The sequence below is a fragment of the Oryzias latipes genome, chromosome 18 (genome assembly GCF_002234675.1).
Source record: "Oryzias latipes chromosome 18, ASM223467v1".
Lineage (NCBI taxonomy): Eukaryota > Metazoa > Chordata > Actinopteri > Beloniformes > Adrianichthyidae > Oryzias > Oryzias latipes.
In genome coordinates, this window is record NC_019876.2 from 3,431,080 (window position 1) to 3,450,748 (window position 19,669).

The following is a 19,669-nucleotide window of genomic DNA, read 5'->3' on the forward strand; positions in this document are numbered from 1 at the left end:
TGAGTATGTGTGCAAGTGTGTGTGTCTGTCTGCGTGTGTGCTCCCGTCTCAATGATTATTTCATTGATCATTGACGTGCCCCTTCCACGTTTAATGTATAAAAAATATGGAAGTGTGGAGCAGCAAGTTTACTGGTAGCACATGTGCGACTGGATGTAAAATTCAGTCGCACACTCTCAAGTTTTGTTCGCAAAATGCGACCAAATGGTCGCAGTCTGGAGCCCTGGTTAGCACGGCTAAAAGTTGTTAGCAAGGCTAAATGTTGTTAGCTTGGCTAAATGTTATTAGCACGTATTAACCTAATCGTAACCTTTCTTCCGGGTCCGTTCTGCCACTAATGGAGCACTGGGCGCACAGATTTAAAAAACATGTACTTAATAATAATCTTAACAATAATAAAAGCCCGTTTTGAAGATCATCTCGCTCAATGTCAGAGCTTTGTTTGTTTACAACGGAACTCGCTATTTCTTCTTCTACTGCTGTTTCGTAATGTGTCCGGACCAATCACTGTTTTACACGTCGTCGGACCAACGGACAGCCAACAGACTGTGACGTCATCATTAGTCAAAGGCCCCCGAACACTTATTGCAGGCTGAACAGTTTTGGTACCTACACCGTAAATTTTCGTTTTTGAATCAGATTGTTATGTTGCTAAGAAAACCGGCTTTTCTGATCGCACGTTTCAGCAGTCACTTCTATTGAAAAGTTGACGTAAATGCACGTGAATGTCTGGTTTGGGCTTTCGTGTAGCTACCCGAGTATCTATCACCCTTTTCAGGCTCTTTGTACAAAATGTGTTTTCAAAGTTAAACCGGGTCAAACGTTAACCGATCAGGGGACTCGACTAGTGGATGGCGTCTCTTCTAATTCAAGGAGTACCAACAGTTTGAACACCTGTCACATGTTCCGTAAGTCCGTAGCTTTAGAAGGGCTAAACTCACTACAATGACGCGATAAACCGGCAGGTTCTTTAATCCTACCCTGAGCAAAGGATGCCGGGAAGAGGCCCTCTCGGCCGTCCAGCCTTCCTCTGAGCCACTCTGCGTCCACACGCTCCGTCACTCGGATCAGCGCCCCCTTCTGGAAGGACAGATCCTCTGCGGTCTGACCGGGAAAGTCAAACAGAGCCACCACCCACTCCTCCCCCTGGTGGCATTAGAAAACAGAAAAAAAACACTTAAAGTATTAAAACAATGATGAGTAAAAAACCTACAAGGAGACGTCACACAAACGCACCTCTGAGTCCTGAGAGCTTTCTGTCAACGCTGAAGAGAAAAGCCAAAAACAAACTTTAGAAGGATTTTTAAAAAGTTTCTTAAGAAGATCTTCAAAATAAAAGACACAGAGAAGTCAATAAATAACATTCATCTTTCAGTCTTTGTTAAATCTTCAACAGTTTGTGGTTTTATTCAACCACTGCAGCAGTTTTATTGCATTCAAATCTTTGATCCCTCACTAGAACGTTCTCTCTGTTAGTGACAGAAATTATGTCGTCGTGTCACCTGAGTCTGGGGTTTCTTCCAACGTGACTTTGCCGCTTTCACCTGGTGATGATGTCACCGCCGGTGGGAGGGGCTCCAGCACCTCCGTGAAGTTCAGGGGAAATATCCCGGATTTCCCGTGGATCTGGCCCCGCCCCCACTCGTCTCCCATCACCTCCTGCAGGGCGATGACGTCGCCCCGGGAGAAGGTGAGCTCGTCGTCCTCTTCGCCCTCGTAGTCGAACCTGGCGACGCAGCGGGGGCCGCTGTGGACACGCGGAGGTCAGCGTGTGTGTGTGTGCGCGCGTGTGAGGGAGGGGTGGAGCTGACTCACCTGACAGGGGCGGGGTCTGGCTGGTCCTTCAGTTCCACAGGCTTCACAGGCAGGATGGACTGGGGAAGTGGTAAAAGTCTGTTATTGGACAGTTAGAACAGCGTGACGACGGAGCGGGTCAGGAGCAGAACCTGGAGGTCCTCTAGGGCCGGTTTGGATCGGGTGTCCTCAGGTGGGGTGTCCAGGAGCTCCTGCGACGGCAGGATGAGGGGGGTGCTGGAGGGGTCTTTTGTTTCCTTTGAGACCTGCTCAGAAGGATCCGGGTTTGGGTCGTCCAGGACGATCAGAACCTCCTGCTTCTGACGACAACAATGGAGAGTGAAGGGAAAGCCAACAGGAGTGAAGGTGGGGGCAGACGAGCGTTCGAGCACCATGTAGCTGTTGTAGAGCGGGTGTCCGGGTTTAGGCCGTGGTGGCAGAGGCGGTCCTCTTTTCCCTCCCTTCTGGGCCCGGGTGTTACCGGGTGAAGACGAGGGAGGCGGAGCAGCCTTGGAAGGAATTTGATTGGACGAGGAGTGCAAGTTGACGGCTGGAGGCGGCGGCCTGCTCGGGATGGATTTGATTGGAGGAGGTCGAATAGGGAGGGGTTTCGCACCTGCAGGGCTGGAGATGGGGAAAAGGGGGCGGGGTTTGTTAACAGGCATGGTTAAACCTTCAATACAGGAACTTGCGCTAGCAAACCAAAACAACAGTTGAAAGGTTGGTTTAGTTCAAAGAACGTTAAGGAGTTAAACAGGAAAACTTCGGCTTCCTCTCTCTCACCGTGGAGGAAGAGGAGGGTCTGCGGCCGGTGTCTTGCTGTGGGTCCTATCGGCTTTCCTCAACGCGGGGGCGGGACATGTGGGCGGAGCCTGTCCAGCAGGTTTAGGAGGCGAGGACGTTGGTTTAGTGTTTGGATCTGGAGGTGATTGTGAAACTGGAGCGGCTCTGGTTGCCAGGTTTGGAGCTGTGGGCACAAAGTGAGAGGAAGTGACCCACATTCCCTCCGTTTCATCATTTCCTGTGGTTTTCCATAATAAAGCTGATGCTTCGTGCCATATTTGATGGTAGGAGAGTGCTGTGAAACATTTTCACTGAAGACACTCAGCTTTTCAGTACAACAACAACACAGTTTCCATCAACAGTGAGGACTTGTTTCTTCCTGCACAATCGGAGCATTTTTCTCTCTCCGGTTTACACGACTCTCCCTGTTTGTGTCCCACAAAACTCCGCTGTCACATGCAAACACACAGAACCTGTCCATGTCTGCAGATCCACACGTCCAGACCAGCCGTTTGTGTGTGTGTGTGTGTGTGTGTGTCTGCTGCAGCGCACAAACGCACAGTCTTACCGCTCGTCCTACGGGCGGAAGCCGGAGCTGCAGGTTTGGTTGGGGCGCCGGCGCAGACACTTCCTGCTTTCACCCCCGCTGGGCGGAGGAGGAGACAGAAAAATCAGAAATGAATCCATTTTGATTCATGAATTCAGCTTCACATCACAATAAAAGAAAAGAAACTTTGTCTCCAGTTTTTGAGGCTTAAAATTCTCAAAATTTCAATTTCAAGTCCAGACATGGATCTGCAGTTAACACAAATTTATCAGGATGATGGGCTGTTTAATTGATTGTGTCTGTGTTTAACGACACAAACATGCAACTCTGAAAGCCTTCCAAGGGATTAAATCACCTGAATAATCTCAGATTAGACACCAAATTAAATCCATTTCCATCATTGTTTTGCAAGAATAAGTAAACGGTTCTATCATTCCCCAAGAATGTATGTTTTTGTGTATATTTTTTCCACAAATATAAAGATCTGATTCCAAAGAACCTTCTCACACCCTGTTTCTATACCATGACAATTAAAAATAGCATTACGCATAAAAACATTATCAAGTCTTTAACGCCGGTGATGTACCTCAGTGTTCTTAAAATTATTGTAACTCTTTGACCGTTCACGTAAATTACGGATTCAACCGCTTTGAGCTGATATACAACACTTTATCAACTTTATCAAGATAAACCAGCCTAACTTTGGTAAAATGTTGCATTAAAGTGCAAAGCGTTTTTTCTCCGCGTCAGCATCCGTGGAATGACGTTAAATGCATAAACGGTGGTTCAAAGAGCGTGTTTTATTTCTGCCGTCGCCGGTGACGTTTCCAGTGTTAAAGGGTTAAGAGCCTCCCTGATCTCACCTGATTGGACGCTGGTTGGAGACCCCCCCGGAGTCACGCTGCTTCTCCTATCCGCGGGGGAAGCACCCACGCTGGCTCTGGGAGCCGCCGCGGGTCTCGGCGGGGGTGTGGGGTTCAGCGGGGAGGAGGTGGGGAGCTTGGGGGGCGGCGGCCTCGGCGCAGGAACAGGGGTGGGGCTAGCGGCTGAGGGGGTCTCCGTTACGGACCGCGGTTTCGGAGCTAAAGAGGGTTTCTTATCGGTTCTGATGGGGCCCGGTTCTGATGAGGAAGGACCAGAGGCTGATGCCTCTGCAGCCGTTTGGGGTTTCGGGTTCAACTCCTGGCTGCTGGTTTCAGCGGTTTCTGGTTGACCCTGATCCGCAGACCTGCATCCATCGTCCAGAGAAACCCTGGCTGACGGTTTGGGGGCGGGCGAAAAGGTTTTAGGCTTTGGGGCGATCACGGGGGGGACCGACCTGCCTGGTTGCCCCTGGAGACGGGGGCGTGGTCGCGGCTCAGGTCTCTCTGCCTCCTGCTGTTGCTCGAACGCCTGGATCCTCAGTTTCAGGGTCGCCATGTCCTCCTCGTCCTCCTCTCTCTCTTCACTGTCTGATTGGCTGGGCTCTCCGCCGTCGCCGTGGTGATCGGGGAAGCCCCAGTCGTCTGAGCTGAACGCCTGGAGCAGCTCCTGCAGATACCTCCCCTGGCCCCCCTCCTGCTGCGAGCCGGAGCCTTCAGCACGGCTGGCTAATGTGGCGGCGCCGTCGTCCCGAAGCTTCACCAAAGTCTGAACTTTGACCTCCTTCCTGAGCGGCTGAAGTCCGGCTCTAGAGCGGGGGAGGGGCCTGGGGCGCCCCGCAGCCCCGTCGTGAGGAGGAGCTGCAAAGCACAGATCCAGCAGGTCACTTTGAGCCGCACAAGTGGCGCTTGGAGGAGAACTCGTTTCAGGGAGGGCGCAGCCCCGAGAGTCCGTATCCACACGGGCCTGAGAGCAGGGAGCTGATTGGCTGCTGGGGACGGTGATGTCACCGGTGGATTTGTCGGGGGGCGGAGGCCGCGGCGGTCTCCCTGGTCTTTCTGCTGCACACAGAGAACAACCCCACCTCAGACATGAAGAGGAGGTGAAAACCTTTTGAAGATGACAAGCTCCTCCCACCTCCAGATTGCTCAGGTTCAGGCCCCGCCTCCGTCTGAGTGGCGATGTTTATTGAAGGGAACGGCGAGGAAGAAGGAAGGAGTACCTGCTCCTGCGTCTTCTCCTTGATCACCTCCTCATAAGAAGGAGGCGGCTGAGGAGGAGAAGCATGAGGAGGAGTTTGAACAGAAGCTTGATGAACATGAGGGGAACAAAGCTAAGGACCGCCCTGTCAAGTCAAAGGTTTTTGGCAGCAAAGACAACCAAAGACCAGGAAGAAGAACACGGACGAAAACCCGGCAGGAAGCCGACGCCTCCCCAACATCAGCTGGTTCACTCCGGGGGGTTCCAACGGATCACCCCTGATCCGTGATCACTAGCCACGGTCCGGCACATACGTGTACCGCAGATAAACTGTAGGATTTGTTTTCTTATTTTGAAAAATATTCCGACCCGTGACTCTAAACCGTGACATGATCCGAACTGTGAGTTCAGTTCGGTTCAGTTCAGGTTCACAGCTGAGAAAACGCAGCAAATGAACAGAGAAGTGAAAGCTGCTACATCAAATCTAAACGTCTGATTTCCAGTTTTAACGTCACAACTTGTCAAGTCAGAAACAGACGCGGTCGCCGTCGTCCATGATGGCGTTTGGTCTCACCGACTCACAACCACAGAGAATTCTTCATTACGTCGACCGTTTCACATTCAACTCCATGAACAACCAGGTTCTCCTATCAACTGTGACGTCACTCACAGAAAACGCTTCCAACCAAATGACTCAGTCGCCATTTTTTTCACCATGTTGGAACCATACATAGTCAGTGAGCAGCGATTGGTCCAAGCTGGTCTGAGTCTACGTTTCTATGGCAACCACTCTCACCAATCAGGAGTGAGCTTGTTGGAAGGCCGCACCCCTACCACTTAAAACTAGGATCGGCAGAATGTGTCAAACCTTTTGAACGTTTGACCGCCTACTTTTATTGTGGCATCTGATTGGTCAGTTTATAAGTTGAATCGCTAACTACAGTGAAAATATGAAAAAAAGAGTTTTATCAAGAATATCAAGAGCCAGAATGGTTCTTCTAATCAATAGAATGACTGAGTAACAGCTGTTTATTTCTCTGTTGACTTCTTGGAACCAGCAAGTACTTCCTGTTTGGTGCGCTGGGGGGGAGGGGCCACTCAGTCCAGTTCTGACATACGGTCAAAGGGTCAAACTAAAATAAAAACCCATCCATCCATCTTCACATCCCACTAAATCCCTTTTGGGGTCACTGGGTTGCTGTAGCCTATCTCAGCTCCTATAGATGGAAGGCGGGGCTCTTTCTGGGCGGGGCCACAGACAACTGCACACTCACACCTGGGGATACACTAGATTAACCAATGAACCTGTGAATCATGTATTTGGACCGTGGGAGGAACCCGGGGATCCCTTAGAAAAACCACACATGAATGAGGAGAACCTGGACACACGGACAGAACCCAGCTGAGATTCAAGACTCCTCGCCATGCGGCGAGAGCGCTAACCGCTCCACCCCCGTGCACTCCGACTTTTTCCCATTTACTGGAAATCCACCAAAAGTTAGTGTGACATGAAACGTTAGCGTCCAAGTGCTTGAGGATCAAATGCAGACATGACCTCACCTGGATGGATGGAGGGATGGTGGCTCCCCAGATCTGTGCGGCGGGCGGAGGCGGGGGCGGGATTCCCGCTGCCACGCCGGGAAACCAGGAAGTGGAGGGAAGCGGCTCCGCTGACAAGATGGTGATCTGTGGTCTGGAAGAAATAAAAAAAGAGGAACGTTTTAATCAAGAAACAACTGAATGAACCCCAAAAAAAGCTACATTAAGCAAAAATGATTTGATCGAACCTTTTTGGGCAAATTAAAAAATGGATTCTAAAAAGAAAACAATTTTTGATCGAGCGATCTTCACACAATCGTACACACGCTCCACCAGGTTACGTCTACAACCACAATTTAAGCTTAGTTGACCTTTGACCTTGGGAAAAGGCCGCCATCTTAAAAAAAATAAATCCCCTTTTGTAGTAGCTATAAACTTAAACTCCTCCTAAGGATTTTAACCTATCGCCTCATAAATTCCTCGACCATCAACCATAAACTACCTGGGGTTAAAAAAGTTTTAGATTTTTGGTGTTTGTGTGGTGAACTCTCAAAAACACAATTGTAAAAATTGAAGACATGAATTGTTTGCTCAAGCTGAACAAAACAATATAACAGACAACATGAATACATTTACGAAAGCCGCCGTCGTCAAGGAAATCCAAAAGTTTACTTTTGCTGATTCTTTAAAAAAAACACATTGGCCTGCCCGTCAACCCAAGGCGACCAAAAAACGAAATGGTTGCTATGGAGATAAAACCACCAGGAAAGCTGGAATTTTGAAAAGTCTTTGGTTTTTTCCATCAAGTGCAGCTCTGACCAGGCTGGCAGAGGGGGAGGGGCGTGTAGCGGCAGCTCGGTTAGTAAGGGTGGAGTGGGCGAGGGCAGGCGGCACACGCCGGCCACATCCATCTTTAACATTTAACTGAATCTCCCAACAGAAAAAACAACAACTCTGAGTCATAAAGAAAGATTTGGGGATTTTAGTTTGTAACAAAGATTTATACGCTTTTACTCATTTAAAGTGAATGCAGCGCCACCTAAATGTGCAAAAATCCTGTAGGAACATCTGATGTGTCCAAAAACATTGATAAAAAGAGGCGACATAAGAATGAATTGGAGATATGGATCAGAGTCAACAGGATAAAGTGGGTCAGCTGAGTCCTGCAGGACCAGGACGTGTTTCATGTAAACACCATCAGATAAGTGTCTGCTGATCTCCTGGATGCGACCCGCTTGTGCGTCTGTGCAGGTTTACCTGCGGTTTCTGTCGCGCTCTCGGTCCGCGGGCGTCTCTGTGAGGGAGGTGGGCCGGGGAGAGCCTGGCGGCGAGAACCAAGGGTTACAAAAACAACAGATCCAGGTAAATCAGAACCACCACAAACAGAACCGTGGTAAAGACATGACGTGATCTGAGGAAGATCTGCACTTCCTCCAACCCAACAGGGACAGCTCACCTTCACCTGAAACTCTGCTGTTTGGCCCCTCCCCCCTTGATGACTCAAACCCCCTAAAACATCGTCATCTGATTCTCGTCAATCCTTCTAAATGTTATCAAACTTTAAAAAAAGGAGCTTTTCTAGCAACAATGGAGCTCTCTACATCTGGTTATGGTGGCATGGACCACCGTAACCATGGAAACGCTTCATCTTCCTCCTTTCTAGCTTTTTCTGGACCTTAAGTCTAAAACCAAAAGACTATTTTGTACTTATAGCCTCAAACATAAACATGTTCAGGAGTTTCTTCTCCTCTGACAGACATGAATCTTCTCATTTGGACTTCCGGTTCTGGCGTTTCCACGCTCATGTGGACGTTCTGCTGTGGCGGCGGCGCTCACTTCTCTTGATGGCGGCTCTGATGGATGACAGAGGACCTTGGCTGCAGAGAGAGGAAGAGGAGAAGCATCAGATGAAGCTGGTCACATGCCGATGGTTCACAGCAGGGACTGCCGTGTGACTCGTGAGCCAGGGGGCAGTTTTCATAGAGGGAAGGGGTTTTACAAAACAACTGGACCCTGCAGAACTGGAAGAGTTTGATAGAAAAATATAAAATCCCTCAGAAAAATGTAAACAGTTTTACAACAATTTTCTTTGTGGTCAAATAGTTTTTTTTTAACCGTCTGTAACTGTATTTCTATTTATTTTTAACCGTATTTCTATGATGGTTGTTGCATCTTTAATCTTATTTTCTAAAATTATGAAAACCAGCAGCAGATAGAAGAGAAATGCAGGAAACGCTGTATACGATCACACCTCTGTGTGCTGATAAACATAAGAGCAGAACTAAAAAGCAAGCACAGCAGTTGCTAGGCAGATTAGGGGCAGAGAATTGGCGCATGGTGAGCAGACGAGAGGTGCTTCTCTGCTCCTGCAGGAGTTGAACTCTTTTCCGTTTGCTGCGTTGCATCTTTTCAGGGAGTTTGTGACTGGAACAGAGAAACTCTGCACGTCAGAGCGTTTCCACCAAACGCTACATTTAAAGTCATACAGGAACAAACGTGGAGTTTGTCTTTGTGCTTAGATGGAGAACTTCCAGCCTGCAGGAAGCAGAAGTTCAACCTTCTGGCTGCAGTTCTCCACATACAAACTTCTCTCTCAGAAGCTGTTTTTCTCCAGTTTAACTGCAGTTATGAATAAATAAACGTAAACAGTTGGGGAGAATTTGAACCCCCTAAACTCAGCAGAGCAGAGAATCTGTGATTCACAGGAGTCCATTAAACATCAGTCATTGGTCTCATTTCCATCTGAAATCTGTTGTTGGTTTATGAAGCGAGTTCTCACATAAAAGTCACATGAAGTGGACAAAAGTCAAACTTTCTAGGTAAAAACAAAGCTTGGATTCTCAAAACTGACTAAAGATTACAAGACTTGGCTAAATACTGAATCTAAAATATAAAAGTTCACTTTTTTTTAATAATTGTTATGCAAAGCGGCAGGAGTTCACGTGAAATCTGCCTCTGATATGTGGGAGGGGAGTAAGTGTTTATGCTGTCTCCTGCTAGCTTACAGCCCCTCAAAACCCCAACTTAACATTACTGGTGCAACAAAAATGGTGATAAATATTGAAGCTATCCAGCCGTAGAGTTCTGATCCAGATTCCAGCTCCGACAAGGAAAACAAAGACGTTCATGGATCCGTTTGTCTGACAGTGGATGATCAGAATGGAGCAGAGCAGGGAGCTGGTGCTCCGCCCATTTTAGCTTCTACATCACCGCTATAAGGCTTTTCAAATGACTTCTGTTTCTAACTGCTCCTAATTCACAACTTGAAAAGAGAAATTATTGAAAAAATACTCAGAAACACAAATTTAAGTCTAATTTTTCTTCATAAATGTTCTGTTAAAATCCTCATTTCCATTGGAGTGGGTCTATGAAATGCCTCCACACTGCCAACACTAAAGAAAGAGCATCGATGCACATTGATTAGTCCAAATTTGATTGGGTCGTTGCATCAAACGCCAGCATTTGGTCTAACTTTAACCCCCCACCAAAGTACAAATGAGGCTTTTCTTTTGGGAAAATTTACATCCCGAATTATTACATCAAAAATGAACAGAAAATCTATTTTTAGCCAACAGATTTACCCGTTTTTGCAGAACAGTGATTCACAGATTCAGATTTCATCTGAAAATGTAAAATGTTTTAAATGTATTTTTAAGCCCAGATGGTTCACATTTGTTGCATTTTTACTTTAAATACTAAAAAACAAACAAAGATGGTTTTCCCCACAACTCTGAGCAGCAGTTTGGATGGATTTGACATAAAACTCCAAGGGAAAACTAACGTTTAAAACACCAACAAAAGAGACTTTTTTACTCTGCTGTCAGCGTCCAGAGGGACTTCTTCAGCCCAGAGGATCCACAGGAGCCAAAACCAGGATAGTCTAGAGAATCTGCTCTGGATTCTGACTCCTGATGAGGATCTAAGGCAGAGAGGTTCCTCCTGCGGTTCTGGTGTTTCCCTCTAAAAGGTGAAAGGCGGCTGGACAAAGATGAGTCTTTGTTTCCCCTCATAAAAACACTCTTTAAACCCGCTGACTTCTGCAGGGCGTCGCCATGCCAACCAGGCAGCAGCCAAATTCCTTCAGGGAGGCGCGAGGAGCAGAGGGGGGCGGAATTGGAACCAGCAAGTCCTCATTAGTTGCTTTTTCTGCCTCTTTTAGCTGCTGGTTTAGTCTGAACGGTTCAGCAAAACTCGCTCAGTTCACAGCGAACACGTGGAAACGACCAAGAGGGAAGGTGCGTCTCACCTGTGGCGCTGCTCCGGCTTACGTCTGTCCGGGCGACCTGAGGACAGACAGAGAGAGAGATAAAAAGGGATGTTTTAGGAAGAAAACGCTCCGTCTTTAGTCAGAATAAATCAACAGAAAAAAGTTGAAGATCTTCCAAAATCTTCTTAAAAAATGTAATAAAGGCTGTTTTTTAAGTATTTTTTTTTCAAAATATTGATGAATTTGAAATACAAAAACAACCGTTAATGTAAACCTAATAGTGCATTTCCTTTGTGACAGACAGGATTTAGTGGTTGTTTGGCCCTTGGAGGGTCGTGGAGGTGCAGCCGCATCTTCATGGCAGCACAAGTGTGTCCTGCTTGTACGGCCACATTGTCATGTGTGTGCTACGTGTATCATGAAGTATTCGTCAGGTAAGCAGCACACACTCTGGGCCTGGAGGGCCGGCCTCCTGCTGGTTTTCCAGAAGCCCCGCCTCTTCTGCTTCTGATTACCTGGATCAGGTGTGTTTAGCCAATAAGGAGCTTCAATAGCAGGTTGGTTGGAAAACTATGCAGGACACCGGCCCTCCAGGCCTGGATTTGGACATCCCTGCTCCAGGTGTGAGAGTTTAGGCATTTACACATGCAAATGGAACATGTGTGCATCCGTAAGGCAGCATTAGGGTGTCCACACTAACTACTGATAGTCTCATTTCCTAAACTATAATTCCACACAACGTGTCATGTGAACAGTATTAACAGGGTCCTTCTGCAGGCTGTGGATAGGAGGCTGGAAGAAAGAAAAATGTGAACGACACGCCTGCATCTAGACGCCCACTTCATCCTTTCTCACCACGACGTGTCGCCTGCAGCACATCAGTGGAAAAATGAATGTTGCCCATTTTATGCCCAAAGACGGCCCACCTGTGCCCACCTGTACGCACCGTTGTGACTAAAGCATACAATCAAAACAGGTCCAGTTACAAGTCTCTTCAAGTCAGCCGGTACGAGAAAGCTAGATTTTTTAAATGTTATACATACTTCAGCGACACACGTGAGAATTTCTAGCTACAATAGTTTTAGGGATAAAAGGCTAAAGGCAGCGGCACCTGTGGACCAACTGGTGTCAAACCTATTGAGGTCATTCATCACCTATTTAGGCAACGTAGTTAAGAACCTGGTACGGTCGGGCTGCTCTGTTGAGGTTTTGTACATTTACAAAGTTGATCCCCATTTTTTTCTCAAGAACGGTAAGGAATTGCCCGAGTAGAGTGGTAGGTACCATTGAGTTAGTGGTAGGGCAACAAGGCTAACTACCAACATCAGTCAAGATTAGCAAAAGTACGTTTCTGCATTCAGACAACTATGACATAAAACAAAAACACTGTTGGTTAGAAGACTTCTCTATGAATACCAAACAAACTGGAGGAACTTTTTGTTCTTTCTCCCTTTTATGCAAAGCATCTTCCATCAGAGCACTGGCATGAAAACTTCCTTTGTGTTTCTGTCACAGATCTAAACTCCTCTTATGAGAGTCAGTGGAGACTGAAGGAGTCATTTGCCTCTCTGCTGCTTCGTCAGCAGGAGTGGATGAGGAGGAGGAGGAGGAGGAGGAGGAGGAGGAGGCACACCTCCCAAACCCTTCGTCTCTGCAGGAGATTCAGCAGAAAACAGCTTCCAGATGATGGATCCAGAGCTGCTTCTCTTCTCTTCTCTACAGTTTCATCTTGGGTCTAAAACGTTGCCAAAAACCATTTTGTTGCTAAGTAACCACAGATCCGATGAGCATGTTTCACATACCAGCAACCAGCCATAAATCCAGTCCCTTTCTCTAAAGGTCCACGCCTACTTTGAACTTGAAATAATTAGTTTTGGCGGCAAGATCATAAACGTTAGGAATGGCTGTGAAGACGCAGAGGGAGAATTCTGAAACAATGAACGCTTGAGCGTCACCGCCACAGCCATGTGACGGACAGGAGGACCGTTCAGGGTGACGCCCACTTCCACCCGACAGAAGCTGGGTAGAATCCAACCATCCTGTGGCCCTAAAAACAGCAACAGGTGGTACTAAAAGACGTCTGGATCCCTGCCGCCTTCATCCTGGGTTGAACTGAGAAAATGTCTCAAAACGTCTTTAAATTTAAAACCCAGACTTTAAACTTTTTCTGCCACTTCCAGAGAATATCCACAAAACAAACCAATCATGTCATTTCCAACATCCACTCCCTTTGGGGTGGAGTTATGGACACAACCTTCAAAAACATGGTGACGGATGTGGACAATACTTTGACAGCAGATACATTCACATTTCTGCCTCATCATCAACTATCAAAGGAGACGTCTGCTTCTTCAGGCCGTGGAGCGGCGAGCTCCTTACAAATGGGAGGGGCTACGGATGAAGCCACTTTGGCAAATGGTGGTTGGTGATTTTACAGAGGAGCCGTGGCTCCGACAATTCCACACGACACGCTCAACGAACACGCCACGCCATTTCTCTTGGCTTTCTGTACTTATTGTTGACTAAGCGTGGGATCCAGTTGTTGGTCATATGACTCATTCAATTTGAAAAAAGTCTGTTTTGCAAAATTGGTTACATTTAATACGCCTCAAAATCCCCCTCCTCCAAGCACAAAAACTTTTTTCGATAAATGTGATTTTTTTTCCAAAATTGTCTTGTTCCCACTAGACGAATTTATAATCGCAAATCCAATTTGCACAATTTCATAGTGAATGGAGACACAGTTATTGAAGAAACATTAACAAACTAGTAAATTCAGTTAAAGGCAGCAGAAGTGGACGCCGTGGACGACATGAATTCATGGTTTTTCCATGTGGGACGCTCCACTTCAGTCCCTGGAGCACTATAGAGAACACGCAGTAGGAAATAAACGGTCAACGTGACACTTTGAACCAAGTTTCCAGGACTTAGTGCAGGAGAGACCGAAGAGCTCACGCTAGGTCCAGTTGTTGTCCGCTTGTATCTTCAATGTCGAACAAAACACTTGGTGATGGGGTGAGTCACCAACAGCAGATATTGGTGAACTCTTAGGTCCACGATGTTCACTGTTGACGGTTTCCAAAGGTACTGGTTTTTAGGGCGTCACTGATGCTAAAAATGTCAAAAAGCTTCTGTGTTGATATCGTCCACTATGGATCTCGCCAATGTCAGTTATATTCCTTGAAGCTGAGACAGCAAGAAATCTGCAGATGACTTTCAAAGAAGAGATAAAACTGTCTGAAAAATGTTTACCCAAGGATCTTTTTCAAGGCCCTAAACCTTCATAAAGAAAGAAGGTCACTGAATCTCTATCTACATGTTTAACAGCGAGCAGAAGATAAAAGGCTAAGAACTAGAAACATGTTACCACTTTGTTTCAATGGTTAAAAAGAGGAGAAAGAATCCAGAAATGAAGTTAAAGTTCTTCTGTTGTAAATCTGCCATTTTTTTTCCATTTCCTACCTCCTTCCTCCTCTTCCTCTCGGTCCACAGTGATAACCCGGTCGGCTCGGCCCTGTTTGCAGTCCAGAACTAAACGTCCTGAAAAATATTCTTTTTCTTCCTTTCTCCTACAGACGTGAGGATTGATCTTTTCTGCTCGCCCCTTTCCTTCCTTTCTCCCACTTTCTGTGCGTCTGCTCGGACCGCCCGTCCGCTCTGGCCGGCCTCCTGATTGGTGGAGAGCGTCCAGGAAGCGAGGCCGCGGTTGGCTGTTGGGGGATTCTGCTGGAGTCATCACAGTTTTAACACTTCCAGATGTTTTTCTGAGCTCCGAGCAGGAGATCCAGATGCACGGCACATTTCAGGGCGCTCGCATCATCCGCCGCGCTTCGTCTTTGCTTAAAGGAGGTCAGAGGAGTGGAGATTTTTAAAAAGCGTCCATGTTTTTTCTTTAGTAGTTGGGTAAACAAAGATTAACCAGTAATATGTGCTGCATCACAGTCAGGTCTGTGTGTTTTTGCTATGCAAGTTTGGCTTTTCTGTTAAGTTAAAAACCTCTTTGACCGAAGAACTTCAGCTCCAACAAGACTGTTTGATCCTTTGGCTCAACTTTCCATGAAATTCTGACTTTGTAGTGAGTTTCTGCGAGAACTAAAAGCTCAGAATAAATAAGTCAACTGTGATTGTTGGTGGAAGAAGGAACTGAACGACTTCATTAGGGGAATGATAGAAGCTCCATAAATATCAGCTAAAATACCGGAATCTGTGGAGTTTTGTCATCAAAGACAGTCTTCACCTACTAAAGTTTGAGTAAACGATTGATTTTTTTTGGGTTTCAAAGGTGTTGTAGAAAGTTTAAAGTTGAAGCCAAAGACTGTCGCAGTGACGTCACGCGTTCGCCCAGAGTTAGCTGCCTTACGCCTGTCGGTACCGCCCCGTGTGGGAGGAGCAACAGTCAAAAGATTTTAGCGTCGTCATGACATCATGACCGACCCGAATGAAGCTGAGAGATCAGGTTAGTTTATTGTGAAGAGCTCTATAAAAGCGTTGGTATAAAAGCGTCTGGGTCATGGGGTCATTCAGACGGAAAAGGTTCCCTCCTGCTGCAGAACGATGGACGCTTTCAGCGGTACTTCCGTCTCTGAGACCAAGTTTGTCGACTGTCCCCTATTTTTGTCGACTGTCCCCCCTACCAAAAATGCGAAGAAGAAAATATAAAACGGTTGATGAGGTGAAGCATCAGATTGTCTTCCATGTTGGTTTGGAGTCCCGTCATGGCCAAAAGCTGATTTCATTATTGATTGACACAATAGCGTCAGAATTTTGACGTTCCGTGCTGTCGTCCATGCCAAAGACCTAGTCGCCCATAATGCACTGCTGCTAGAGCCTCTTAAATGCACCACAGGACCTCTGATCGCATCTGTATAATGACTAAACATTTCAACTGGACGCTCATGACGTAAATCACGTTCGGTGTGAACGCAGTTTTAGTCTCCTGAAACAAAGTGGATGATGTCACACAAAGTGGGAATCTGTACTGGTACTGCATTATGCAGGGGGACCTGTGGTGTGAAAATGTTTATGACAGTCTGAAGAAAGCGGAAAACATCTATTTAAAAAAGAAAAGATTTTGTCTATTAGTGGTTGTATTTGGAACATAACTACGGCGACAGATGAGGGACATCTGTGTTGCAGAGTATTTATAATGCAGTAAATGATCCGATATTAGATGTATTTTCATTCTTTACCTGAAATAATGATAGTTTGTTTTCTGAAACTGTTTGTGAGTGAAGCTCGAGCCGTGTTTTCCACAGACAACCGCGGCGTGACTCAAACCCGCCATCATGTCGGAGCTGAACAAAAACAACCACAAAGGGATTGACGCCGAGAGCCTGAAAGTGCTGGTTTCCACCCGTCTAATGGCGGCGTGGAGGACGCTCAGCTGCTGCCATTATTCATGCAGATACTGCAACCTTTGCAGATGTTTCCACCAGAAGTAAACTAGATCCTCGTTTGATTCAAGCCAAAACGACGTGTGGAGGAAGAGCTTTACGGTCGTCTTTACGTCCATCTATGCAAACGGCCTCTGAACTGGTCCAGCTGATCTGAAGCGGCTGCTTTGACGAGCAGCTGACACTGCGCCGCCTTTGTTTGGACGCCGGATCGGGTTTCTGCAGCTCTGAGGCTTTTCTTTGTCTGCAGGACCAGATCGAGTTCTCATGCAGCGCCGCAGGATACGGCCTGAAACGCCGGGAGGCAACAAAAACAAGCAAATTTAAAAACAGGCGCTTTTTATAAACCATCAGCAGGATGCGGCTGGAGGAAATAGAACATTTTTATGAGTACAGAACAGTTTTCATGCGTGTCTTTGGCTTTATTTGTTGGCGGTAAACAGCGTTTGAATGTTTTGGTAAAGAGACGCCATAAAAATAACTTATTCGGTGGAGTTTGATGCTCCAAAATCTTAGCCATTAGCGAGTAAAAGTCATGACTTACATTAAGATGTTAACTTCTGTGCTTCAGAGCACAACCAGGTGAAAAACCTGGTTTTTGGAGCCCCAATCCCTCCTAATGCTTCTACTAGTGGAGGGACGGGGGAAGAATTTGGATTTTTAGTTCCTTGGACTTAAACTCAACTAGTGAAGAACTGAATCCAAGACTTTCAGCTCTTCTTTCTGACGGATCTGAATGTTTATGGATGAAATGTGTTTACTAAACACAAAAAACAGGCCAACCTGTACGGGGAAATATCAAGGTCACGAACGGCTCAGTGACCCGGAGAGCCGCAAAACCGTGACCCCAGATAAATAGCAATTGAGGTTTAAACCAAAAGTGGGAGAGTGAATCGTTGCATCCAGAACATCAATCTCCTTCGGTTGGCCAAATTTGACATAAAAGGTTTGAACTTTGAGAGTTTAAATGAGAAATGAGATTGTGCCAATGTTGAGGAAAAGTGTGTAGTGAGGACGTCTACATCGAGGGTTGTTTTCAGAGCGTAACTGGAAGGAACGCTGAGCCAAAGCGGAGGGGTCAAAGGGTGAAATGTGGCTCCGGAGCCTCCGATTTTTCCTCACGTCATTTGTGGTTGGAGGCTCCAGGCACGAAGCCGCCACAACAACACGTCCAGGCGGTGTTTAGGAGCACGCCACCTTTTCCTGTAGGTGTAGGAAAACACCTTCGTCACCAGGCAGAGTCTTCAGGTAACCCCCCCTCCTTCCACTCACCCACAGAGTAGGCACATCAGCTGTGTGACCTCTGACCCACACAGACACACCCATCAGCTGTGGTTGCCCTCAAAACCACCACTAACTCCATGAAGGAGACTCTTACATAAAACTGATCATAAATAAACAAGAAAGTGAAGTGAAAGAGACGCCATGTTTCCATGTTAAAACGGAGATATGTGCTGCTTTATCACAGTTAGCTCATCGCTTTGAGGATTTTTAAACAAACTTGAAACTAAATCTAGTTTGAATTTTAACTTTCTGAACTTAAAAAAAAAACTTCCAGAACTTCTATGTTGAACCTGAACATTTGAACCTTTTGACACTAAGGTGGGACATTTCACAGGAACATTTCAAATATTTCAAAACTTTTCCTTGAGACTTTTATTTTATAAATCCAGTTTAGGTTAAATCTCCAGTGAAAGTTTACGTGACCCTTATTGAATCCCAAACTAGAGCAGGTGTTTGCGGGGCGAAACAAACCGGAGAATTGCGTTTTACCTGCGGAGCTTCCCGGCTGCCGTCGGACCACTTGTTCCCGGCTTTCCCTCCTCAGGCTCTCCTGCTCCTCGTCGGTCCGAGCCTCGGCCATTTCTGCTCGGGTCCCCTCCTCGGTTTCCCCCGTGACTCCCCGGTCTGCCTCCGCCGTGTCCGGGAGAGTGAAACGCCGCCCGCAGCTCTTTACGACACCCGCCGCAGCATTTCTCCTCCGGTTTCTGTTTCTCTGGAAGTTAAGTTCGCGACCGAAACCGCCTCAACTTTTCCGCCTTAAAACCGCAGACTACCGTCTCCCAGCTCCGGTTAGACGGGTTCACGGTTCGGGGCTGGACGTTACCGAACCGCGAATCCGCCTAAAAACCCAGAGTTTCTAACGCGGGACGGAGGGGAGAAAAAAAACTGCGCCGGAGTCCTGTTGATGACTTTCCCAAGATTCCCTTCGGACGCGCGAGCTCGCGACAACGCCGCACGCGCTGCGTCTCTGTGACGTCACGAAATAAAAGAGATAAGGGGAAACAAATGCTTGTCTTTATTTCTTCTCATTGTTTGCAAACTTATAGTATTTTTCCATGTAAGAAATTTGTTTTTGCTTTGGAGCCACTTATGTTTTGTAATTGTGTTTGTAGTCAATAAAGTTTTAAGAAAATCCCACAAATGCTTATTGAATTGGCTTAAAAGAAAATTATAATATAAACAATGAAGAGAATTTATGACTAATATAATGTTAACAGCAAGTATTAGAGACAAGAAACGCACAATGAGGGGACTAACAAAAGTGTAAAAAATTAACAAAGAAATGTTGGAAATATACTAAATTCTGGTCCATATTGTAACTAAATTCAGATAGATTAGAGACTAAATACCTTACTTCCGGTTCCGACCAAATTAGTCACACAAAAAAAGTTTGGTAACCAGGGAGGACCCCCCTTTTTTTTAGTGAGTCAACTGATAATTGCTTCCTTTAGAAACCAGCCTCCAGTGGTGATTTGAGGAACTGCAACACACTGGTTTAAATTCTGGAAAAGAAAAAACTATGTGAAGGTTTGGTCTGATCAAAAATGTTTAGTTTTATTATTTTTATTTTAGTAAAACGTTAACAAAACACAGATTGTGGCGTCTTTTAAAACAGCCGACATGTGCCTCAAAACTGTGTCAAACTCTCTGGAGAATGTTCAAAACCGGTCAAGTTCAAACCTGCAGCTGCCTCCGGCTCCATCTCACCTTTCAGCTGCACAAACTTGCAAAATATTTCAAGAGGAATGACTTTCAGAGTCCTAAATGACAGAAAAGGTTCCACTACTAATGCAACAGGGGGGAGATAATTTACCCAAATTTTTTTCAGAAAATACAGTGTTAGATTAAAAAAAACGACTTTTCATTTATCTAGAATTAAAGATTTCTTAACCAAACAAAGAACAACAATGGAACTAAAAACATGCAGGCTTTTATTCAGGTTTTCGAGGAAGAAACTTTCTAATTAGAAAATGAAGAAATTATAATATCTTACAGAAATATCCATACGATTTTTAAATAAATGAATTCCATGTAAGTGTGATTTATGGCTAATCTGTGTAC

At 46.1% G+C, this 19,669-nt stretch overlaps 1 protein-coding gene across 9 annotated transcripts in view; it reads right to left on the reverse strand.

Moving 5' to 3' along the window:
* The window catches only part of LOC101175352 (SH3 domain-containing protein 19), a 35,581-nt gene extending 16,999 nt beyond the window's left edge, over positions 1-18,582 (reverse strand). The window contains exons 1-15 of one of the 9 annotated variants that reach the window (XM_023966071.1): positions 14,394-15,175; positions 10,971-11,007; positions 8,561-8,601; positions 7,982-8,045; positions 6,746-6,878; positions 5,123-5,255; positions 3,988-5,046; positions 3,146-3,223; positions 2,578-2,761; positions 2,187-2,418; positions 1,947-2,114; positions 1,816-1,874; positions 1,503-1,747; positions 1,237-1,265; positions 981-1,146 (exon numbers count right to left, since the gene is read on the reverse strand). In XM_023966071.1, the coding sequence (XP_023821839.1) occupies positions 981-1,146; positions 1,237-1,265; positions 1,503-1,747; positions 1,816-1,874; positions 1,947-2,114; positions 2,187-2,418; positions 2,578-2,761; positions 3,146-3,223; positions 3,988-5,046; positions 5,123-5,255; positions 6,746-6,878; positions 7,982-8,045; positions 8,561-8,601; positions 10,971-11,007; positions 14,394-14,667 (2,902 nt within the window). In that variant the 5' untranslated portion in view covers positions 14,668-15,175. Of the gene's footprint in view, positions 1-980; positions 1,147-1,236; positions 1,266-1,502; positions 1,748-1,815; positions 1,875-1,946; positions 2,115-2,186; positions 2,419-2,577; positions 2,762-3,145; positions 3,224-3,987; positions 5,047-5,122; positions 5,256-6,745; positions 6,879-7,981; positions 8,046-8,560; positions 8,602-10,970; positions 11,008-14,393; positions 15,178-18,097 lie in introns of those variants that run through there. The other 8 variants (XM_011487245.2, XM_020711483.2, XM_020711481.2 and 5 more) reach the window with 8 other exon arrangements.
* Positions 18,583-19,669: the final 1,087 nt, after the last annotated feature.